A 17,960-nucleotide genomic window follows, 5' to 3' on the forward strand; every position below is an offset into this window, starting at 1 on the left:
GTTCGCCTGATGGACAAATATTGGTCAAGACGCTGGGGAGATCTCCATTGCTCCTCTTCAAAATAGGATGTTTTAAAACATCCACCCGAGAGGGCAGATGGTTGGGTGGTGTGGGGACTTCTATTTTTACTGTCTGATTTGAAAGGCGGCGGCCCCTCTAACAATGCAGCACTCCCTCAGTGCTGCACTGCGAGTGTCAGCCCTGATTCTGTGCTCCTGGAGTGGGACCTGAACCCACGGACATCTGGCGCAGGTAATGAGCAACCAAGAAGATACGAGCCCAGAGAATTGGGCGATGGAGCGAGAAAGCCAGGAGAGCTCTACAAATGTCACCCTGCAGCTCCCTGTGGGACCCACTTGGCGAGTTGAGAAGTACAGGGCGCTGCCACGGATGAACAGCTCACTACTGAGGGATTGAGAACTCCGGCTTCAGAGCCAGTGTTGGCGGCTCACCAGAATGTTAACTTCAGTTGACGTTTCTTTGAGTATATGAGGCTAATAAACTGCCTGCTCAGGTTGGCCGACTGTGTGTGCCAAAGAATGGAACAGGAAGTCTGCTCCGGCTAATAATAGTTTACAACCAGGAACAGAGTTTTCAGAAGGGCAGATAGGAATCAAATTTGATTTCACGTGACTTTCAATAATTCAGATTTTGATAGCTCTGTAATGGCTGCTTTAGGGAAAAGAACATGGGGATATAGAAGCAAGAGTAGGCCATTCAGCCCTTCGAGCCTGCTACGCCATTCGATGCAATCATGGCTGATCATCCACTTTAGAGCCTTTTTTCCCCTCCGCACTATCCCCCATAATCCCTTTTTTGACATTGGTGTTTGGAAATCTGTCAGTCTCTCCTGTTAACATATCCAACGCTTCCATAGCCTCTGGGGAATTCAGGGGCGGCATGGTGGTTAGCCCTCTAGTTTTAGTTTCCCCGCCAGGGAAACAATCTCCCTGCTTCATTCTTATCTATTCCCTTCATAATTTTATGTTTCTATATTCATTCTTCTAAATTCCACTGAGTATAATCCCAGTCTACTCAGTCTCTCCTCATAGGCCAATCCTCTCAACTCCGGAATCGACCTAGTGAATCTCCTCTGCACCCCCTCCAGCGCTAGTACATCCTTTCTCAAGTAAGGAGACCAAAACTGTATTGATTTATTGAATCATTGATTATGTATTGTGAACAGCTGGGGCCCAAGTGCTGATTCCACAGAATAGAATCCCGACAGTGCAGAAGGAGGCCATTCAGCCCATCGAGTCTGCACCAACCCTCTGAAAGAGCACCCCGCCTAGGCCCGTTCCCCTGCCCTATCCCCGCAACCCCAGTTAACCTGTGTCATAATATACACCGGTATATCATGGTGCAGACACACACACTGATGGACATACAATAGGACCAATCAACATGCATAACACTGCAGCCATTCACCAGTTAGAGCACACTCACTATAAAGACAGAGGGTGTCAGTTTTCCCGCTCATTCGGGATGCAGCCTCTCAGAAGTACAGAGCTTACAGCACAGATTCTCACCATTTGCTGAGTGATTAGACTGGTTAGGAGAGGCACAGGTCTTTAGTTAATCTAACATCGTGTTAACCCACAGTAAGAGTATGTTCAACAGTTTATAGTTTAATAAAATAGTGTTGTACTATTTTAAGTGTTGGTAGCCTGTATGTGTTTAATGGATCCAGAGCACCCAATACATCAACCTGCACACCTTTGGACTCTGTGGATTCTTGCGATACCCCACCAATCACAGCCAGCTAACGTGAGAATGATCCATTTATTCCTACTCTGTATTCTGCCTGTTAGCCAAACTAACATCCTCAAAAACAAAACTCCAACAGGTTCGTCCAACATGATTTCTCGTTTCTGACTTCATGTTGACTGTGACCAATTGGATCATTATTAGCGAAGTGCCCATTTATCACATCCTTTAGAACCAGCATGTTCTCTACGACTGATGTAAGGCTAACAGGCCCATAGTCCCCTGTTTTCTCTCTGCCTCCCTTCTTAAAAAGAAAAAGAACTCTTGTAAGGCATTCTGCCTTATTTACATTTTTCCACAATTAATTAATGCCAAATAGTAATTTGCCTGGGCAATCTCGATCCAAGTGCAGAATATGTTGGCAGTACAGGTTTAAGATGCTTCTGGCGGTTGGATGTGGCGGTGAGTGTTTAAGGCAAATTAGCCAGGACAGGGGATATGAAGGAAAATTCAAGACATTTTATTTATATGGCAGTACTTTTTTCAAATAGAAGTGTGACTACTGTTGCAACGTGGCAGCCAATTTGTACATCGCAAACTCCCCAAAACAGTGTTGAGGTAAAGGACCAGACAAAATCTGACCAAGGTCATAGACGTACAGCACCGAAAAGGCCCTTTGGCCCATCGCATCTGTGCCGGTCAAAAACACACATCTAACTATTCTGATCCCATTTCCCAGCACTTGGCCCATGTCCGTGTAGGCCTTGGCATCGCAAGTGCACATCTTAATACTTCTGAAATGTTATGGGGGGTCTCTGCCTCCACCCCCCTTTCAGGCAGCGAGTTCCAGACTCCCATCACCCTCTGGGTGAAAAGGTTTTTCCTCACATCCCCTCTGAACCTCCTGCCCCTCACCTTAAATCTATGCCCCCTGCTCATTGAGAGGAAAATGTTCTTCCTGTCCACTCTATCCATGCCACTCATCGTTCTATGCCATTAGCCAATCATGTCCCTCCCTCAGTCTCCTCTGCTCCAAGGCAAACAACCCCAGTCTACCCAATCTCTCTTCATAACTAAATCGCTCCAGCCCAGGCAACATCCTGGTAAATCTCCCCTGCACCCTTTCCAGTACTACCACATCCCTCCTATAATATAGATTCCAGAACTGCACACAATACTCTAGCTGTGGCCGAGCCAACGTTCTATACGTTATATAATCTTTATTGTCAAAGTAGGCTTACATTAACACTGCAATGAAGTTACTGTGAAAAGCCCCTAGTCACCACACTCCGGCGCCTGTTCGGGTACACAGAGGGAGAATTCAGAATGTCCAGTTCACCGAACAGCACGTCTTCCGGGACTTGTGGGAGGAAACCGGAGCGCCCGGAGGAAACCCACGCAGACACGGGGAGAACGTGCAGACTCCGCACAGACAGTGACCCAATCCGGGAATCGAACCCGGGACCCTGGAGCTGTGAAGCAACAGTGCTGATCCGCTGTGCTGCCTGTTCCCAGTAACGTCCCTGCTCGTAAAGGTGGTATTTGGGGGATTACTGTTGGCCACATGCCCCTTCTGCCCCACATCCGTCTGAGAGGGTGGCACAGTAAAGTGCCACAATAGTTGTAAGTGAGATTAGCTGTTATTAATCGGGGTATTATTTTTATGTGTGTATATATAAAGAAGCGTGTTCACCAGGGAGGGGGAAGAAAAGGGAGTGTGTGCTTCTGTTCTCTAGGTTGTCCGAACAAATCTTTGTTAAGGAAAGACCGGTTCCAGATTCCTCCTTTGCTCGGAGGGTGAGAATTGAACTATAACGGGGCAGATTGGGTGTTGGTTTACCACCTGATCAAAGAAGATCGGAGTGAAGCACTCCCTCAGATCCTGAAGTGGGACTTGAACCAACGGCATTCTGACTCGTGTCTGCCAACTGAGCTGCAGATAAAGCTTCCCACTCGATGGGGCTCTTTTCTCTAGCGTCCGAGGAAGACTGTCTCTTTTTTTTTAAAAACCTTTCTCTATTTTGTGAACGTTCCTGAACTATTTGTTTCTCTGAATGAAAGAGATGTCAACGGGAGAGAGAGAGAGGGAGAGAGATTGGAAAGTTTTTAGTGAGAAAGTTTCAAAGCTAAAAGTGTGTTTAGCGTTCATGGGGCGAAGGTAACTGGAGATGTCCAACACCAGGCCAGAATGGGAGGAGTGCGGAGATCTCCGAGGTAGTGACAGAAAGAGGGAGGAGGAGTTGAAACATGTTGTGTTCGATGTTCGATGTCGAGCAAGGAACCCACATGACTTGTCCAAACCAGGATTTTTATTAAAGCACACGAGGTAAGGTAACGATCTGTTACAGGGCAAGTTATCATGAAGTTTCTTTATACTCCCCTGAAACTACCCCATGACGACTGTCCTCGTGTACGTCTTAGAATCTTCTCCAGATCTGCCCTCCCTTATGAGTGCCTTGTCACATGACCACTGTCTTGAGACCGCATGGTGGATCTGTACCACCACCTGCTGGTTGGAGGTCGTACCACCAACTATGTACAACACCGTCTACAGGCACATCACCACAAAGCGGGGAAGGAATTTCAATATCGGGCAATTTCTAGATGAGCATGTATTTCCGTGAACAGTTTTTGTGAGTTGGGACAATTTGAGAAAGACCATGGCTAAGATTTTCCGGCCAAATCCGCCAGCGTGACCTTTGGTTCTGCCAACAGCGCACACTCCCCCTCCCCCACCCCAACACCGCCACGATTCCCTGACAGTGTAGGGAGCAAACATTGGGAAAGCCCATTGACAGTGGTGGGACCAGGGCGATCCCACCACTGACCAATGGTGGGCTGCCAGGGCAGCACGGTGGCCTAGTGGTTAGCACAACCGCCTCACGGCGCTGAGGTCCCAGGTTCGATCCCGGCTCTGGGTCACTGTCCGTGTGGAGTTTGCACATTCTCCCCGTGTCTACGTGGGTTTCGCCCCCACAACCCAAAAATGTGCAGAGTAGGTAGATTGGCCACGCTAAAATTGCCCCTTAATTGGAAAAAATAATTGGGTAACCTAAATTTAAAAAAAAAAAAAAAAATGGTGGGCTGCCTCAAAGCGCATGGCACAGGTGAGTGGGTGGCGAAGGGTGAATCTCTTTCTCTCCCCTCCCTTCCCCTTCCCCCACCTCCCATATTTATAAGTTTAAAAACAAGCGGGTCGTTTAATATTCTTTGTTTTTTGTTTGACAGTGGTGGGAAGTGGACGGCAACACAGCAAAGCTCAACTCTCTGGTTGACAAGGGCTCTGCCGAGACGATGGTAACGCCCATGCTCACGCCAGATCAGATCAAACGCGAGGACGACGACTTTGGCTCATACTTGGACCTGGACCTCTTTCTGTCGGATCTTTCCAGCGGGGAGACCAGCGTCAGTCCGCCCGTGCCAGCCGGCTACGCGTTGGCAGACGGGACGGGGAACTGCAGTGCTAAAGTGAAGAAGGAGGCCCAGCAAGCCGCGGACTGGAATGGTTCTGACGCCCCGCGCACCAGCCTCGTCGCCGAACTGTTGTCGTCCGACGTCCAAACAAACCTGGGAAATCAGGCCAATTGCGTTGACCCCCGCAGCAAAACCTACACCAACCTCGGGTCTGCAGACCATGGTATGGCTGTCCAAGCATTGGAGAAACTGGTAGACCACTCGCACATGCCAGCAGGAGGCGCTGTTCACGGGTTTCAGAAGCAGCCCAGCATGCCCTCCGCTGCCAACCCACTGGTGGACGAGAAACCCGTTTTGATACCAAGGAATCAGATGCCAATCCCTCCGGGTCGACAGTTCTATTTGCAAACGCAGGCGGAGCCAGCCTTGGGGGGCCTGAGGTCGCAGCAAATGAGCCAGTTCCAGATTCCCCAGAACTATCGATACCACCACCACCTTCAGCAGCAGCCCCCCCTCGGTTACCACGTCCTCTCCAGGTACCCATCCTACTACCCGCACCAGCCGCCTCACCAGTATCAGGGGCAGATCCATTTCTACATGTCCAACCTCAAGGCTGCCCACTCCACGCAGGGCACAGCCCTCCCTCCTCCTTCCTCCCTCGTGGCACTGATACCACCAGCCGCCGCGGCGCCCGAGGAGGCCAAACTTAAGCGAAGCCGGAAGACCTGGGTACGGAAGCGAGTCACCACCCATACCTGCGACTACCCTGGCTGTGGCAAGGTTTACACCAAGAGCTCCCACTTAAAGGCCCATCTTCGCACCCACACAGGTAATCAGACTTGCAGAGTGTCCACCTCAATTCAATTCAGCTCGGTACGTTGAAATGCAAAACTCATTTTGTGCAACCAATGATCGTATCTTTCCGAAACAGCCCACAGTGCTTTAAAATTGTGTAGGAAAATGCAGCAACCAAATTCAACATAACAAACTCCCAACAAGAGGAAATCAATTACATTTGTTTCCTGGTGTCGTGTTAATGGGGGGATGTTCGCAATCGCCTTAAGCCCATTCCAAACTCTCTCAATCATTCTTGCGACATGACCATTGCTGACTAGTCCAGCATTTATTGTCCTCATGATTGATAAGGCGAGCAAGGGTTATGGGGAGAAGGCAGGAGAATGGGGATGGGAAACATATCATCCATGATTGAATGGCAGAGCACACTCAATGGGCCGAGTGGCCTAATTCTGCTCCGGTGGCTTATGGTCTTATGGCCTAAGGTGGTGATGAGTTGCCTTCTTGAACCCACTGCCATCCACCTGGTGTAGGTACACCCACAGTGCTGTTAGGGAGGGAGTATCCAGTATTTTGACCCAGCGACAGTGCGAGGGATTTCCAGGTCAGGGTGGTGTGACCTGGAGGGGAACTTGCAAGTGGTGGCATTCCCAGGCATCTGCTGCCCTGGCCCTTCGAGGGGGTTGCGGGTTTGGAAGGAATCTCTGCAAATCATCTCTTTATTATAATAATAATAATAATCTTTATTGTCACAAGCAGGCTTACTGTAGGCAATGAAGTTACTGTGAAAAGGCCCCTAGTCGCCACACTCCGGCGCCTGAAAATCCCCTAGTAGCCACATTCCGGCGCCTGTTCGGGTACACAGAGGGAGAATTCAAAATGTCCAAATTACCTAATAGCACGTCTTTCAGGACTTGTGGGAGGAAACTGGAGCACCCGGAGGAAACACACGGGGAGAACGTGCAGACTCCGCACAGTGGCCCAAACTGGGAATCGAACCTGGCACCCTGGCGCTGTGAAGCCACAGTGCTAACCACTGTGCTACCGTGCCGCCATAACAAGTTCTGTTCACCCCTCACCGTGTTGCTTTCCTCCCTCCCTAACGGAGGGGGGACGCTGAACCCAATTGTACCCCCTCAAGCTCCCGCAACTGTTAACAATCTAACGCTGCCTGGAGCAACAGGAGGACCCTGACTTAGGTGATCTGTTTTGTGCCTGATTCCTAACTCTCCTATGAGTGAATTAAAACCTCGTCTTGTGGCTCACTACCCACTGGCCATTAGTGGGGGCTCTAAGGGTGAAAACCTTTCAACCCATCCCTCAGACAACTATCACTTACATTTCTGTGGCATATTAAAATATTCCAAAGCACTTCATGGGGGCATTATAAGATAAAGCATGCCACTGAGCCAGATAAGGAGAGATTAGGGCAAAGATTAATGATACGACTCCATGGGCTAGTGTGCAGTCAATTCCATCCCCACTTGATCCGGAGTTACGCCACAATTGACACATTTTAAAAACATGCAGTCTTTGGCTGCCCAATAACTCATCACCAGGGTTTGTAAATATAAACACAATTACTTTTCATCAAAAGCAGTGGCTATAATTAAATATGCAGCAAATACAACTGGTTAACTATTATCTAATTCCTACCCCCCTTACCTTGCTCCACCCTCTATACACGCACACAAGACAGACAAACACAGAGGGGAAGGAGGAGGGGGAAAAAAAGGACAAAATAAAAGTGTCTCTGTTTCAGATAGACATCTTCCAGTTAGGTTCTTTTAGTCTAGGCCTCCAGTTGGATGTCTTTGCTTTCAGCCCTGTAATGGTTTTCACTGTAGATTCGTCAGAATCTCAAGACGTCTCTGCAGACTCAGAATCAGAAGGCTGGAAACCTTTTGGAGCCAGCGAGAGAGACAGTGTCTTCGTCAGCGTCCAAGAGTGTTCTCTCTGGGTCCTCTGAAAACACCCCACCTGGCAGGACCCAATCACGGTCTGTTGCCAGGCAGAATAAGGTCTTTGGCCAATTCATTGGCCACCAGCCAACCAATCGAACCGAATCCCTCCGATTACTCGGGTGCCAGAAAGTCTGAGTTCTTCTGTTCAAAAGCTAAATCTCCAATAGCGCACTGTACTATTTTGCGACTTTTGAATTCCTCCCTTCCTCTGCTCGAATTAAGGGTATTTGTCCATTAAACATCCATGGATCAAAAATGCTCACGGCATTTCCCATTAAAGAAATGGGAAATAAGGGAATCCACAGGGAAGGGCATTAGTCAAAGAGGTAGGTTTGGATTGGATTGGATTTGTTTATTGTCACGTGTACCGAGGTACAGTGAAAAGTATTTTTCTGCAAGCAGCTCAACAGATCATTCAGTACATGGGAAGAAAAGGGAATTAAACAGAATTCAAGAAAATACATGAGAATACATAATAGGGCAACACAATATATACAATGTAACTACATAAGCATTGGCATCGGATGAAGCAGACACGGGTGTAGTGTTAATGAGGTCAGTCCATAAGAGGGTCATTTAGGAGTCTGGTGACAGTGGGGAAGAAGCTGTTTTTGAGTCTGTTCGTCCGTGTTCTCAGACTTCTGAATCTCCTGCCCGATGGAAGAAGTTGGAAAAGTGAGTAAGCCGGGTGGGAGGGATCCTTGATTATGCTGCCTGCTTTCCCCCGGCAGTGGGAGGTGTAGATGGAATCAATAGATGGGAGGCAGGTTTGTGTGATGGACTGGGCGGTGTTCACGACTCTCTGAAGTTCCTTGCGGTCCTGGGCCGAGCAGTTGCCACACCAGGCTGTGATGCAGCCCGATAGGATGCTCTCTATAGTGCATCTGTAAAAGTTGGTAAGGGTTAATGTGGACATGCCGAATTTCCTTAGTTTCCGGAGGAAGTATAGGCGCTGTTGTGCTTTCTTGGTGATAGCGTCGACATGAGTGGACCAGGATAGATTTTTGGTGATGTGCACCCCTAGGAATTTGAAACTGCTCACCATCTCTACCTCGGCTCCGTTGATTCTGACAGGGGTGTGTACAGTACTTTGCTTCCTGAAGTCGATGACCAGCTCTTTAGTTTTGCTGGCATTAAGGGAGAGATTATTGTCGCTACACCACTCCACTAGGTTCTCTATCTCCCTCCTGTATTCGGACTCATCGTTATTCGAGATCCGGCCCACTATGGTCGTATCGTCAGCAAACTTGTAGATGGAGTTGGAACCCAGTTTTGCCACGCAGTCGTGTTTACGGAGCATTTTAGAGGCAGTAAGAGACGTAGAGAAGTTTCGGTGGGTGGGGGGGGGGGGGGGGGGGGAGATGATGGCCCCCGAGTGCATTGGGATAGTCTGGTCTGGAGGGAACAAAGGTAAGGATGAGGGAGTCAGCAGCAGGTGAGCTGAGGCAAGGGGTGATGACAGGCGGGGTTACGATGGTGAAAATAGGCCATCTTAACGATGGCTTGGGTAGGTAACTGGAAAGTCAGATGTCACACCCAAGGGTTCCAGGCAACATCAGGGCATCCAGGCACTTTGCAACATATGAACCACTTGCAAAGTAGGCAACTGATATGTGCACAGCAAGATCCCAGGGGGTAATGGCCGGATAATCTGTTTTCGTGATGTTGGTCAAGGGTTAAGCATTGGCCAGGGCTCCGATGAGAGCTCCCCTGCTCTTCATTTGAAGTGCCTTGGGGGTCTTTTTCCAACTTTCAGGGCCATCGGCTCTCTTCAGAAAGACAGCACCTGCAACTGTGCAGCACCCGCATTGGGAGGGTCGGTGTAGATGTTGTCCTGGAGTGGGACTTGAACCCACATACTTCTTACCCAGAGATGGCGAGTGCTGCCCCCTGAAACCGCAGTCAGTAGTCAAGTGGGGAAAGGCTGAAGATGGGAGGGTAGTTTTTAGTTGTGACAAGGACAGCTGACCTATAGAGGAGGTAGTCCATCAGTCTGGAAAACCTATTGTCCCTCAGCATCTGGAGCTTTATAGGGAAGAGGTTCCTTCAGGAGAAGCTGCACTCCCCTCACTGTGGCTAGCCGTGAATGGGATATCAGCGCCCTGGCCTCTGAATATTGCGGGTTTTGGTCACACTGCAGGACTTGAGCTCGAGATTCTAGATTGACGCACCAGAGCAGTACTGAGCGAGACCCGCACCATCTGCCCCTCCAGCTGGTGGGCGAGAGAGCCGTCCACTATTTCGAAGAAGAGCATTGGGAGTTTTTCCTGGTCAATATTTATCCCCCCCCCCCCCCAACACACACACACCAAACGCAAAAGCAGGTTGCCTGGTTATTATCACACTGCTGTCTGTGGGAGCTTGCTGTGTAAAATGTTACTGCAGCCAAAAAGAATTTGGCTTTTGAGGTTGTGAAAGGTGCTACAGAATATGGTCCAACACACAATATGGTGGGAGTTTGGAGCTGGAATCTGACAGGGAATATGGTGGGAGTTGGGAGCTGGAATCTGACAGGGAATATGGTGGGAGATTGATCTGGAATCTGACAGGGAATATGGTGGGAGTTGGGAGCTGGAATCTGACGGAATATGGTGGGAGTTGGGAGCTGGAATCTGACGGAATATGGTGGGAGTTGGGAGCTGGAATCTGACAGGAAATATGGTGGGAGTTGGGAGCTGGAATCTGACAGGGAATATGGTGGGAGTTGGGAGCTGGAATCTGACGGAATATGGTGGGAGTTGGGAGCTGGAATCTGACAGGAAATATGGTGGGAGTTGGGAGCTGGAATCTGACATGGAATATGGTCGGAGTTGGGAATCTGGTGCTGACGCTGAATTTATTCCAGGATTTCTGGGCCTTGTTTCCTCCACAAATAGAACATAGAACATAGAACAGTACAGCACAGAACAGGCCCTTCGGCCCTCGATGTTGTGCCGAGCAATGATCACCCCACTCAAACCCATGTATCCACCCTTCAAACCCATGTATCCACCCTATACCCGTAACCCAACAACTCCCCCTCCTTAACCTTACTATTAGGACACTACGAGCAATTTAGCATGGCTAATCCACCTAACCCGCACATCTTTGGACTGTGGGAGGAAACCGGAGCACCCGGAGGAAACCCACGCACACACGGGGAGGACGTGCAGACTCCGCACAGACAGTGACCCAGCCGGGAATCGAACCTGGGACCCTGGAGCTGTGAATCATTTATGCTAACCACCATGCTACCGTGCTGCCCCTTTGAAATCAGCCTTTGAATTCTCTCAAATGCAGTTTGTGGTTCTATGCGCGATGGCCACTCTCCAAAACCTCTTTGATGGTGAGTTATTGTTCACCCTCCTCCTCAATATTAGCATGTTAACCAACTGGACAAGGCATGAGCTGCTCCCAGTTCTTAGTTGGCATTCGGGCATCCATGACAAAGGGGAACTCTGGCTGTTTGCCACTCCCCATTTACTTGGGCAGGCATTTAACAGGCACCGAAACCCTTGCATTTCAGTGCCAATGTGATGCCAGGCCTGTTGGCTGTAAGTCCCATGAGCCCCGATCGTATCAATCAGCATGTCCCTTTGGCCGTTTGCAATAGAGTCATCCGAGTTTCACAGCACAGAAAGAGGCCATTCGGCCAATCATATCTGTGCCAGCCATGTACTGTATTCCGTGTCGGATACTTGCTCCCAACTCCCATCCTACTCCATGTCGGACACTGCTCCCACTCAAACAATCCGTGCTTGCAAAACTCAGAATTAAATGCCTAACGTTAGATGGGAGTCTGTGATTGGACAGCACTCGTTGAACGATCCTGAGCATGTTAAAAATTACACTAATGGTGAACTTTAAGGTTCTCAATTGGGCTCGCTATTTACACCTGCTAGAAATGACAGATTTTCATCTGCAGTGACCTGTCCTATGCAAACCAAAGGAGTTGAAGTGTGGAGAACAGTAGTTCCTTAGGGCATTCTCTATGACAACAGTTTGACCAATCGGAATCCACTTGACAACTAATCGGCAACTTTTTCTCATGCAGTATAAGTTGTTGCTTCCTTTGAAATTTGCCATTCTTGTGTTTGTCCTGAGTACGAGATGAAACACTTTGACAGCATGTCTCCCTCTGTAACACAAGTTTTGGTGTCTTTTCCATTGCAGGTGAGAAGCCTTATCAATGTACCTGGGAAGGCTGCAGTTGGAAGTTTGCCCGCTCCGATGAACTGACCCGCCATTATCGGAAGCATACAGGCCACCGGCCCTTCCAGTGCCACCTATGCGAGCGGGCGTTCTCCAGGTCTGACCACCTGGCCCTTCACATGAAGAGACACATGTGACCTCTCCCCACAGCGCCCACCACTGGATGAGATGTGTGTGTGCGTGGGGCAACCTCCTGGCCCTCTGAACGATCAGCTCTACTCAGAACGCAGTGGCATCCACCTCCCTTCTACCTCGAGGAGGGGATGGGGATGGGGGGGGATGGGGGGGGGCGTAATTTGACGGTGTCTATTTGGTTCAGTCTGGGGTATGAGAGAGAAGGGGGACAGGATGAAGGGTTGAGGGGGTTGATATTGAAGGGGTGCACCAGAAGGGGGGGTGCTGTGTGCGCGTGTGGGGGTGTAAGAAGGATATTCCTTGTATTAAACAATATTCAACCAACGCTTTTTAGTTACCAGATGGGGAGGGCAGGCAGGAGTGCCCAGGTGAAAATTTGGTACCCGTGGTGGTTCCACAGATTATTGTTCTGTTGTTTGTGCCCACCCAGGGTGCCAATCACACATTTCTCAAAGTGTTTCTTTTCAAAGTGCTACTCCATTTCTCAAAGTGCCACTCCATCTGGAGGAACGGGTCAATGCCTAGTGTCGGAGGAGGGCACAGACTATGGGCACTAGTGATGCAGGGTAACTTCCTGCCAACAACACCGTGGCCCAGTGCTACCCACTTAATTGAGCCTGGGCACGCAGGTTCTGTTGTGTTTCGCTGTGCCAGTGAGTAACTGGGCAAGCGAGGGGTCTTGGCCAGTCAATGACGAAAGGGTAGGGCTGGGAAGCAGCTGCCAACCTGCTCTAGGGTGGGCCTGGGGTCCTCGGTCTTTTCCGCTGCGTACGTGTTGACTGAATACATTGCACCCGGTGTTCACGACCGACCTGGGACTCGGTGCCTGATGATAACACTGGGATTGTTGGAATGTTAAAGCAGCAGGGTGCCCTGATTCCCGACATGTTCATACCAACCTTTGACCATCTCCCACCCTCTTCCCCATAAGCTGAGCAAATATACTGAGTTCGCACACGTACGCGCGCACACGTACGCGCGCACATGTCTCCGTCTCCCCAGCCAGTGTTGGACAAGGTGGCCACGGTACCCACTGTCCCTGTCTGGAAATGTGTAGCGTTGGGAGGCTGGACAGAAGCTGTGGGCGGAGCTTGGTTGGAAGTGGCAGATGCCCACCCTGCCAAGTACAGCTGCGCGCGCCACCCCCTCCCTTGAAGTACCAGAGACATCCCACTGCTCAGTGGGGCCCCCTCTCGGGAACTGGCCGGTGTTCAGTAGGCCTGACTGATCGACATATGGCTCAACAAACCCGTGACCCCCCTGAGCTAATAAGCAAGGGTTCAATGAGATAGGGGTCTACCTGTGCTAATGAGTTAATGTGTGTGTGTATGGGATTTATATGTGTCAGCTTGATCACATGGTGTCTCATTGTCTGAGGTCATACATGGGGTCAATGTGGCCAAATGGCCAAGATTCTGTTCCCGAGCGACAGTCAGTGCCGCCAGGTTGGATGGGACCCCTGAAGAGGAGCAGAAATTGATCTCTTAAAGGGTCCAGTGAGGAAATGGGCCTCTTGTTGTCAGAGTGTCTGTAAGACTCTCCGAGAAAGGATTCGCTCTCTGGTATCACCCCCAGAATTGTATCTCCGCCATTGATCTTTTCACCTTCCCTGTCGAATGGGCCTGTTACTGTGGTCAAACCATGTTCCCCTCTCCCAGGGGCAGGAGCGAACGCTCGGGGATAAAGGAAGGGAAGGGATGGAGATGAGGTCGCACAGGTACCCGAGCTCTCTGATGTCTGTCAGAAAGCTTGCCACCATTGTATGGCCGAGGTCTTTATCCCAAATAGCCTCTGTGTAAATTAGCTGAGCCTCTATTCACCCTTTCCCCCCTCCAAACTCACCACAATTCTCCCTTTCCCCCCTCCAAACTCACCAACTCACCTCAATTCTCCCTTTCCCCCCTCCAAACTCACCAACTCACCTCAATTCTCCCTTTCCCCCCTCCAAACTCATCTCTATTCACCCTTTTCCCCCTCCAAACTCATCTCTATTCTCCCTTTCCCCCCTCCAAACTCAGCTTCTCATCACAATCCCACCCACTCTCCTCATCACAATCCCACCCACTCTCCTCATCACAATCCCACCCACTCTCATCACAATCCCACCTACTCTCCTTCCCAAACCCCTCAATCCCATCTCCCCAACTTCTCCCCACCTTCTTCCCAAACCTCCCAATCCCACCGACCCACCTTCTCCCCAAACCCCTCAATCCCACCTACCCACCTTCTCCCCAAACCCCTCAATCTCACCTACACTCCCTGTCCCCAAATCCCTCAATCCCACCAACCCATCTTCTCCCCAAACCCCTCAATCCCACCTACCCACCTTCTCCCCAAACCTCCCAATCCCACCTACCCACCTTCTCCCCAAACCCTTCAATCCCACCTACCCACCTTCTCCCCAAACCCCTCAATCTCACCTACCCACCTTCTCCCCAAACTCCTCAGTCCCACCTACCCACCTTCTCCCCAAACACCTCAATCCCACCTACCCACCTTCTCTCCAAACCCCTCAATCTCACCTACCCACCTTCTCCCCAAACTCCTCAGTCCCACCTACACTCCCTCTCCCCAAACCCCTCAATCCCACCTACCCACCTTCTCCCCAAACCCCTCAGTCCCACCTACCCACCTTCTCCCCAAACCTCCCAATCCCACCTACCCACCTTCTCCCCGAACCCCTCAATCCCACCTACCCACCTTCTCCCCAAACCCCCCAATCCCACCTTCTCCCCAAACACCTCAATCCCACCTACCCACCTTCTCCCCAAACCCTCAATCCCACCTACCCACCTTTCCCCAAACCCCTCAATCCCACCTACCCACCTTCTCCCCAAACCCTCAATCCCACCTACCCACCTTCTCCCCAAACCCCTCAATCCCACCTACCCACCTTCTCCAATGTCCCAATCCCACTTTCTCTCCTTCTCCCCAAACACCTCAATCCCACCTGCCTGCTTTCTCCCCATGTCCCAATCCCAAAGCCCTCCTTCCCAGACATCCCAATCCCCCTTGTCCTCTTTCTCTCCATATTTCCCAATCCCACCTCCTTCAATGACCTGCCTTTCATGACCCAACTGGGCAGGAGAGCATCCACTTCCCCCTTGACCCTGTTTCTCTTCCCCGCCTGATTATTTGTCCCTGGTACTTTCCTCTATAACTGTGAGTGGGATATTGAGTCTGATGTCTATATTCTTGCCGCCTTTCCCCTGGGATTTCAGCTCCTGGTTGTTGTAGCAATCAGTCGGCAGCTCATTGTAAATAGCACTAGCTCCGGCTCCGAGAGATTTATATGGAGCAATGGATCCTTGTCCCCATTGTCGGGCAAGGGTTCAGGGTGATTATTTTGTAATTCTGCTCTTGTGGTTAAGCTGAAATAAATAATAAATAAAAATGTACAGATTTAATTAAGGTGGTAGGTGTAATTCTTCCTGAGGTGAATGTTGTGTTTGAGTTACACGCTGCATTTTATGTCTGTTGTGTCGGTTGTCACCGGAAGCCTACACGATACCAGTCTTGCGCGGAGCGTGCGTGGGGGGGCGGAGGAACCATTTTGCCGCTGGATGAGATTGCTCCTGTCTACAGTGGATCCTCGTCTGACCAGGTACCTGACTCCTCCCCAATGCTGCTGCTGCCCCTGTCAGAATGTATGGCAACTGTGGCTTGGTGGTAACGTCACTGGAGTAGGCCCGAGGTCCTGGATAATGCTCCGAGGGCACGGGTTCAAATCCCACCATGGCAGCTGGTGGCATTTATATTTAATTAATACATCTGATAGAACATAGAACATAGAAAAATACAGCACAGAACAGGCACTTCGGCCCACGATGTTGTGCCGAAACTTTGTCCTAGATTAATCATAGATTATCATAGAATTTACAGTGCAGATGGAAGCTATTCGGCCCATCGAGTCTGCACCGGCTCTTGGAAAGAGCACCCTACCCAAGGTCAACACCTCCACCCTATCCCCATAACCCAGTAACCCCACCCAACACGAAGGGCAATTTTGGACACTAAGGGCAATTTAGCATGGCCAATCCACCTAACCTGCACATCTTTGGACTGTGGGAGGAAACCGGAGCACCCGGAGGAAACCCACGTACACATTGGGAGGATGTGCAAACTCCGCACAGACAGTGACCCAAGCCGGGAATCGAACCTGGGTCCCTGGAGCTGTGAAGCAATTGTGCTATCCACAATACTACTGTATTAGTGTGGTCATTTGGAAAGATAGTGCTTGGGGTTCACTTGCAGTGCCCCCACCCACCCACCCACAAACCATCAACCTCTGAAGTGGAGTAACCTGCAAAAATCCATGCCAAAAAAAGGAAACACCTGCTTTTTATAGTGCTGTTCTTGACCACGAGATGTCACAAAACACTTGACCAATGAAGTATAGTCACCATTATAATGTAGGAAATGCAACATTATGCACATTGTCACAATCAGCAATATGCTCTTCAGACATTTATTGGGGGAAAGTATTGCCCAGTCACCCTTTTCATCAAAGTAGGGCCAGTAGGTATTTTACAGGCGGGGGGGAGGGGAGCCTCGATTTAACATTGCATCCAAAGGATGGCACCTCCAACCATGCAGCCATGCCTCTACTGCACTGGAGTATCAGGCCTAAGCTCGGTGCTTCAGCCCTCAAATAGGACTTGAACCCGGAACCCTGTGACTCAGAAGTGAGCGTGCTGCTGACATAGCCACTGCTGACACCCTAAATCATGAAGATCAGGCATGGATTAATATTTCACACTCGCGGATGACCAGGTCCCTAGAGTTTGAAGTGTGGAGATTGACCTGTGGACATGTTATTCTTTAGTTTAACAACCAGTAAAGCATGGAGTATCAGTGCACTCACTCCACATGAGGTGTTTGCTCTCCTCCGCAGGTGGCCACTCAATCCCAGAGTGGTGATACAAAGCCCCGCTCAAGAGGAAGTGCTCAGCAGGGAGATACAGGCTGCTGAATTCCTGGTTCGATTTGTTGGTGACTAATCTATATTGACGGCCTCGAATTGGACACTTCCCCACAAGAGGGAACATTCCCCGCCTGTCCGCTGTGTCAGAAACGTCCATCACCTTGGGTCACCCCTCAGCCGCCTCCTTTTGAAGAGAATAGTGGCCCAGATCCTTCATACCCCGGGTTGGCAACTCTGCTTGGCTGGAATCCTGGGGGTTTTTCCACAGGCTGCCCAGCCCTCGCCCCTACCCAAGCCCTGGCCACTGGCCAACCCAACCCATCCACTCCTCACACATGGCCCTCCCTCGACCAATTGCTAAGCGGACAGACTCTTCCTGACCCAACTGGATGATTCGTTGCTGTGCGACCATCTTGATGGGTCCACTAAAACTCCCATGTAGTTCATTGACCGACAAAAGCAAGTATTTAAATGAAAAAAGGGACACTTTTAGCCTTAACCCTCCAATCAATTCTCTCCAGGGATGCACCCCAGCAGTGCCCCGGAGATTGCTTTTCAATTCCCGCATCTCCAGGTCATTCCTGGAGGGTTGGCAACTCGGTGCAACTTCTCCCGATAGGTTAAATCCCCGGATTGCCACCTGTAAGCCTTTCGTTATTCAGTTGGACCCTCTAACCTGCTTCAACATCTTTTTCTTCAAAAAGGGTGACCTGAATTATACATCTTGCTCCAGGTGGGCCCAGCCGATACAAATTTAGCATAACTTCTTCACGTTCCGAATCTATCCCTTGCCAAATAAATCACAGTTATTGTAAGGTTCACTTGAAGT

The 17,960-nt window shown here is 50.1% G+C and overlaps 1 protein-coding gene across 1 annotated transcript in view; it reads left to right on the top strand.

Annotated features, from left to right (window-relative positions):
• LOC119957118 (Krueppel-like factor 1) overlaps positions 1–12,352 on the top strand; it is a 51,545-nt gene extending 39,193 nt beyond the window's left edge. Inside the window, exons 2-3 of the mRNA XM_038784820.1 lie at positions 4,937–5,951; positions 12,034–12,352. Coding sequence (XP_038640748.1) covers positions 4,937–5,951; positions 12,034–12,209 — 1,191 coding nt within the window. The 3' untranslated portion in view covers positions 12,210–12,352. The remainder of the gene's footprint in view (positions 1–4,936; positions 5,952–12,033) is intronic.
• Positions 12,353–17,960: the final 5,608 nt, after the last annotated feature.

The sequence above is a fragment of the Scyliorhinus canicula genome, chromosome 25 (assembly GCF_902713615.1).
Source record: "Scyliorhinus canicula chromosome 25, sScyCan1.1, whole genome shotgun sequence".
NCBI lineage: Eukaryota > Metazoa > Chordata > Chondrichthyes > Carcharhiniformes > Scyliorhinidae > Scyliorhinus > Scyliorhinus canicula.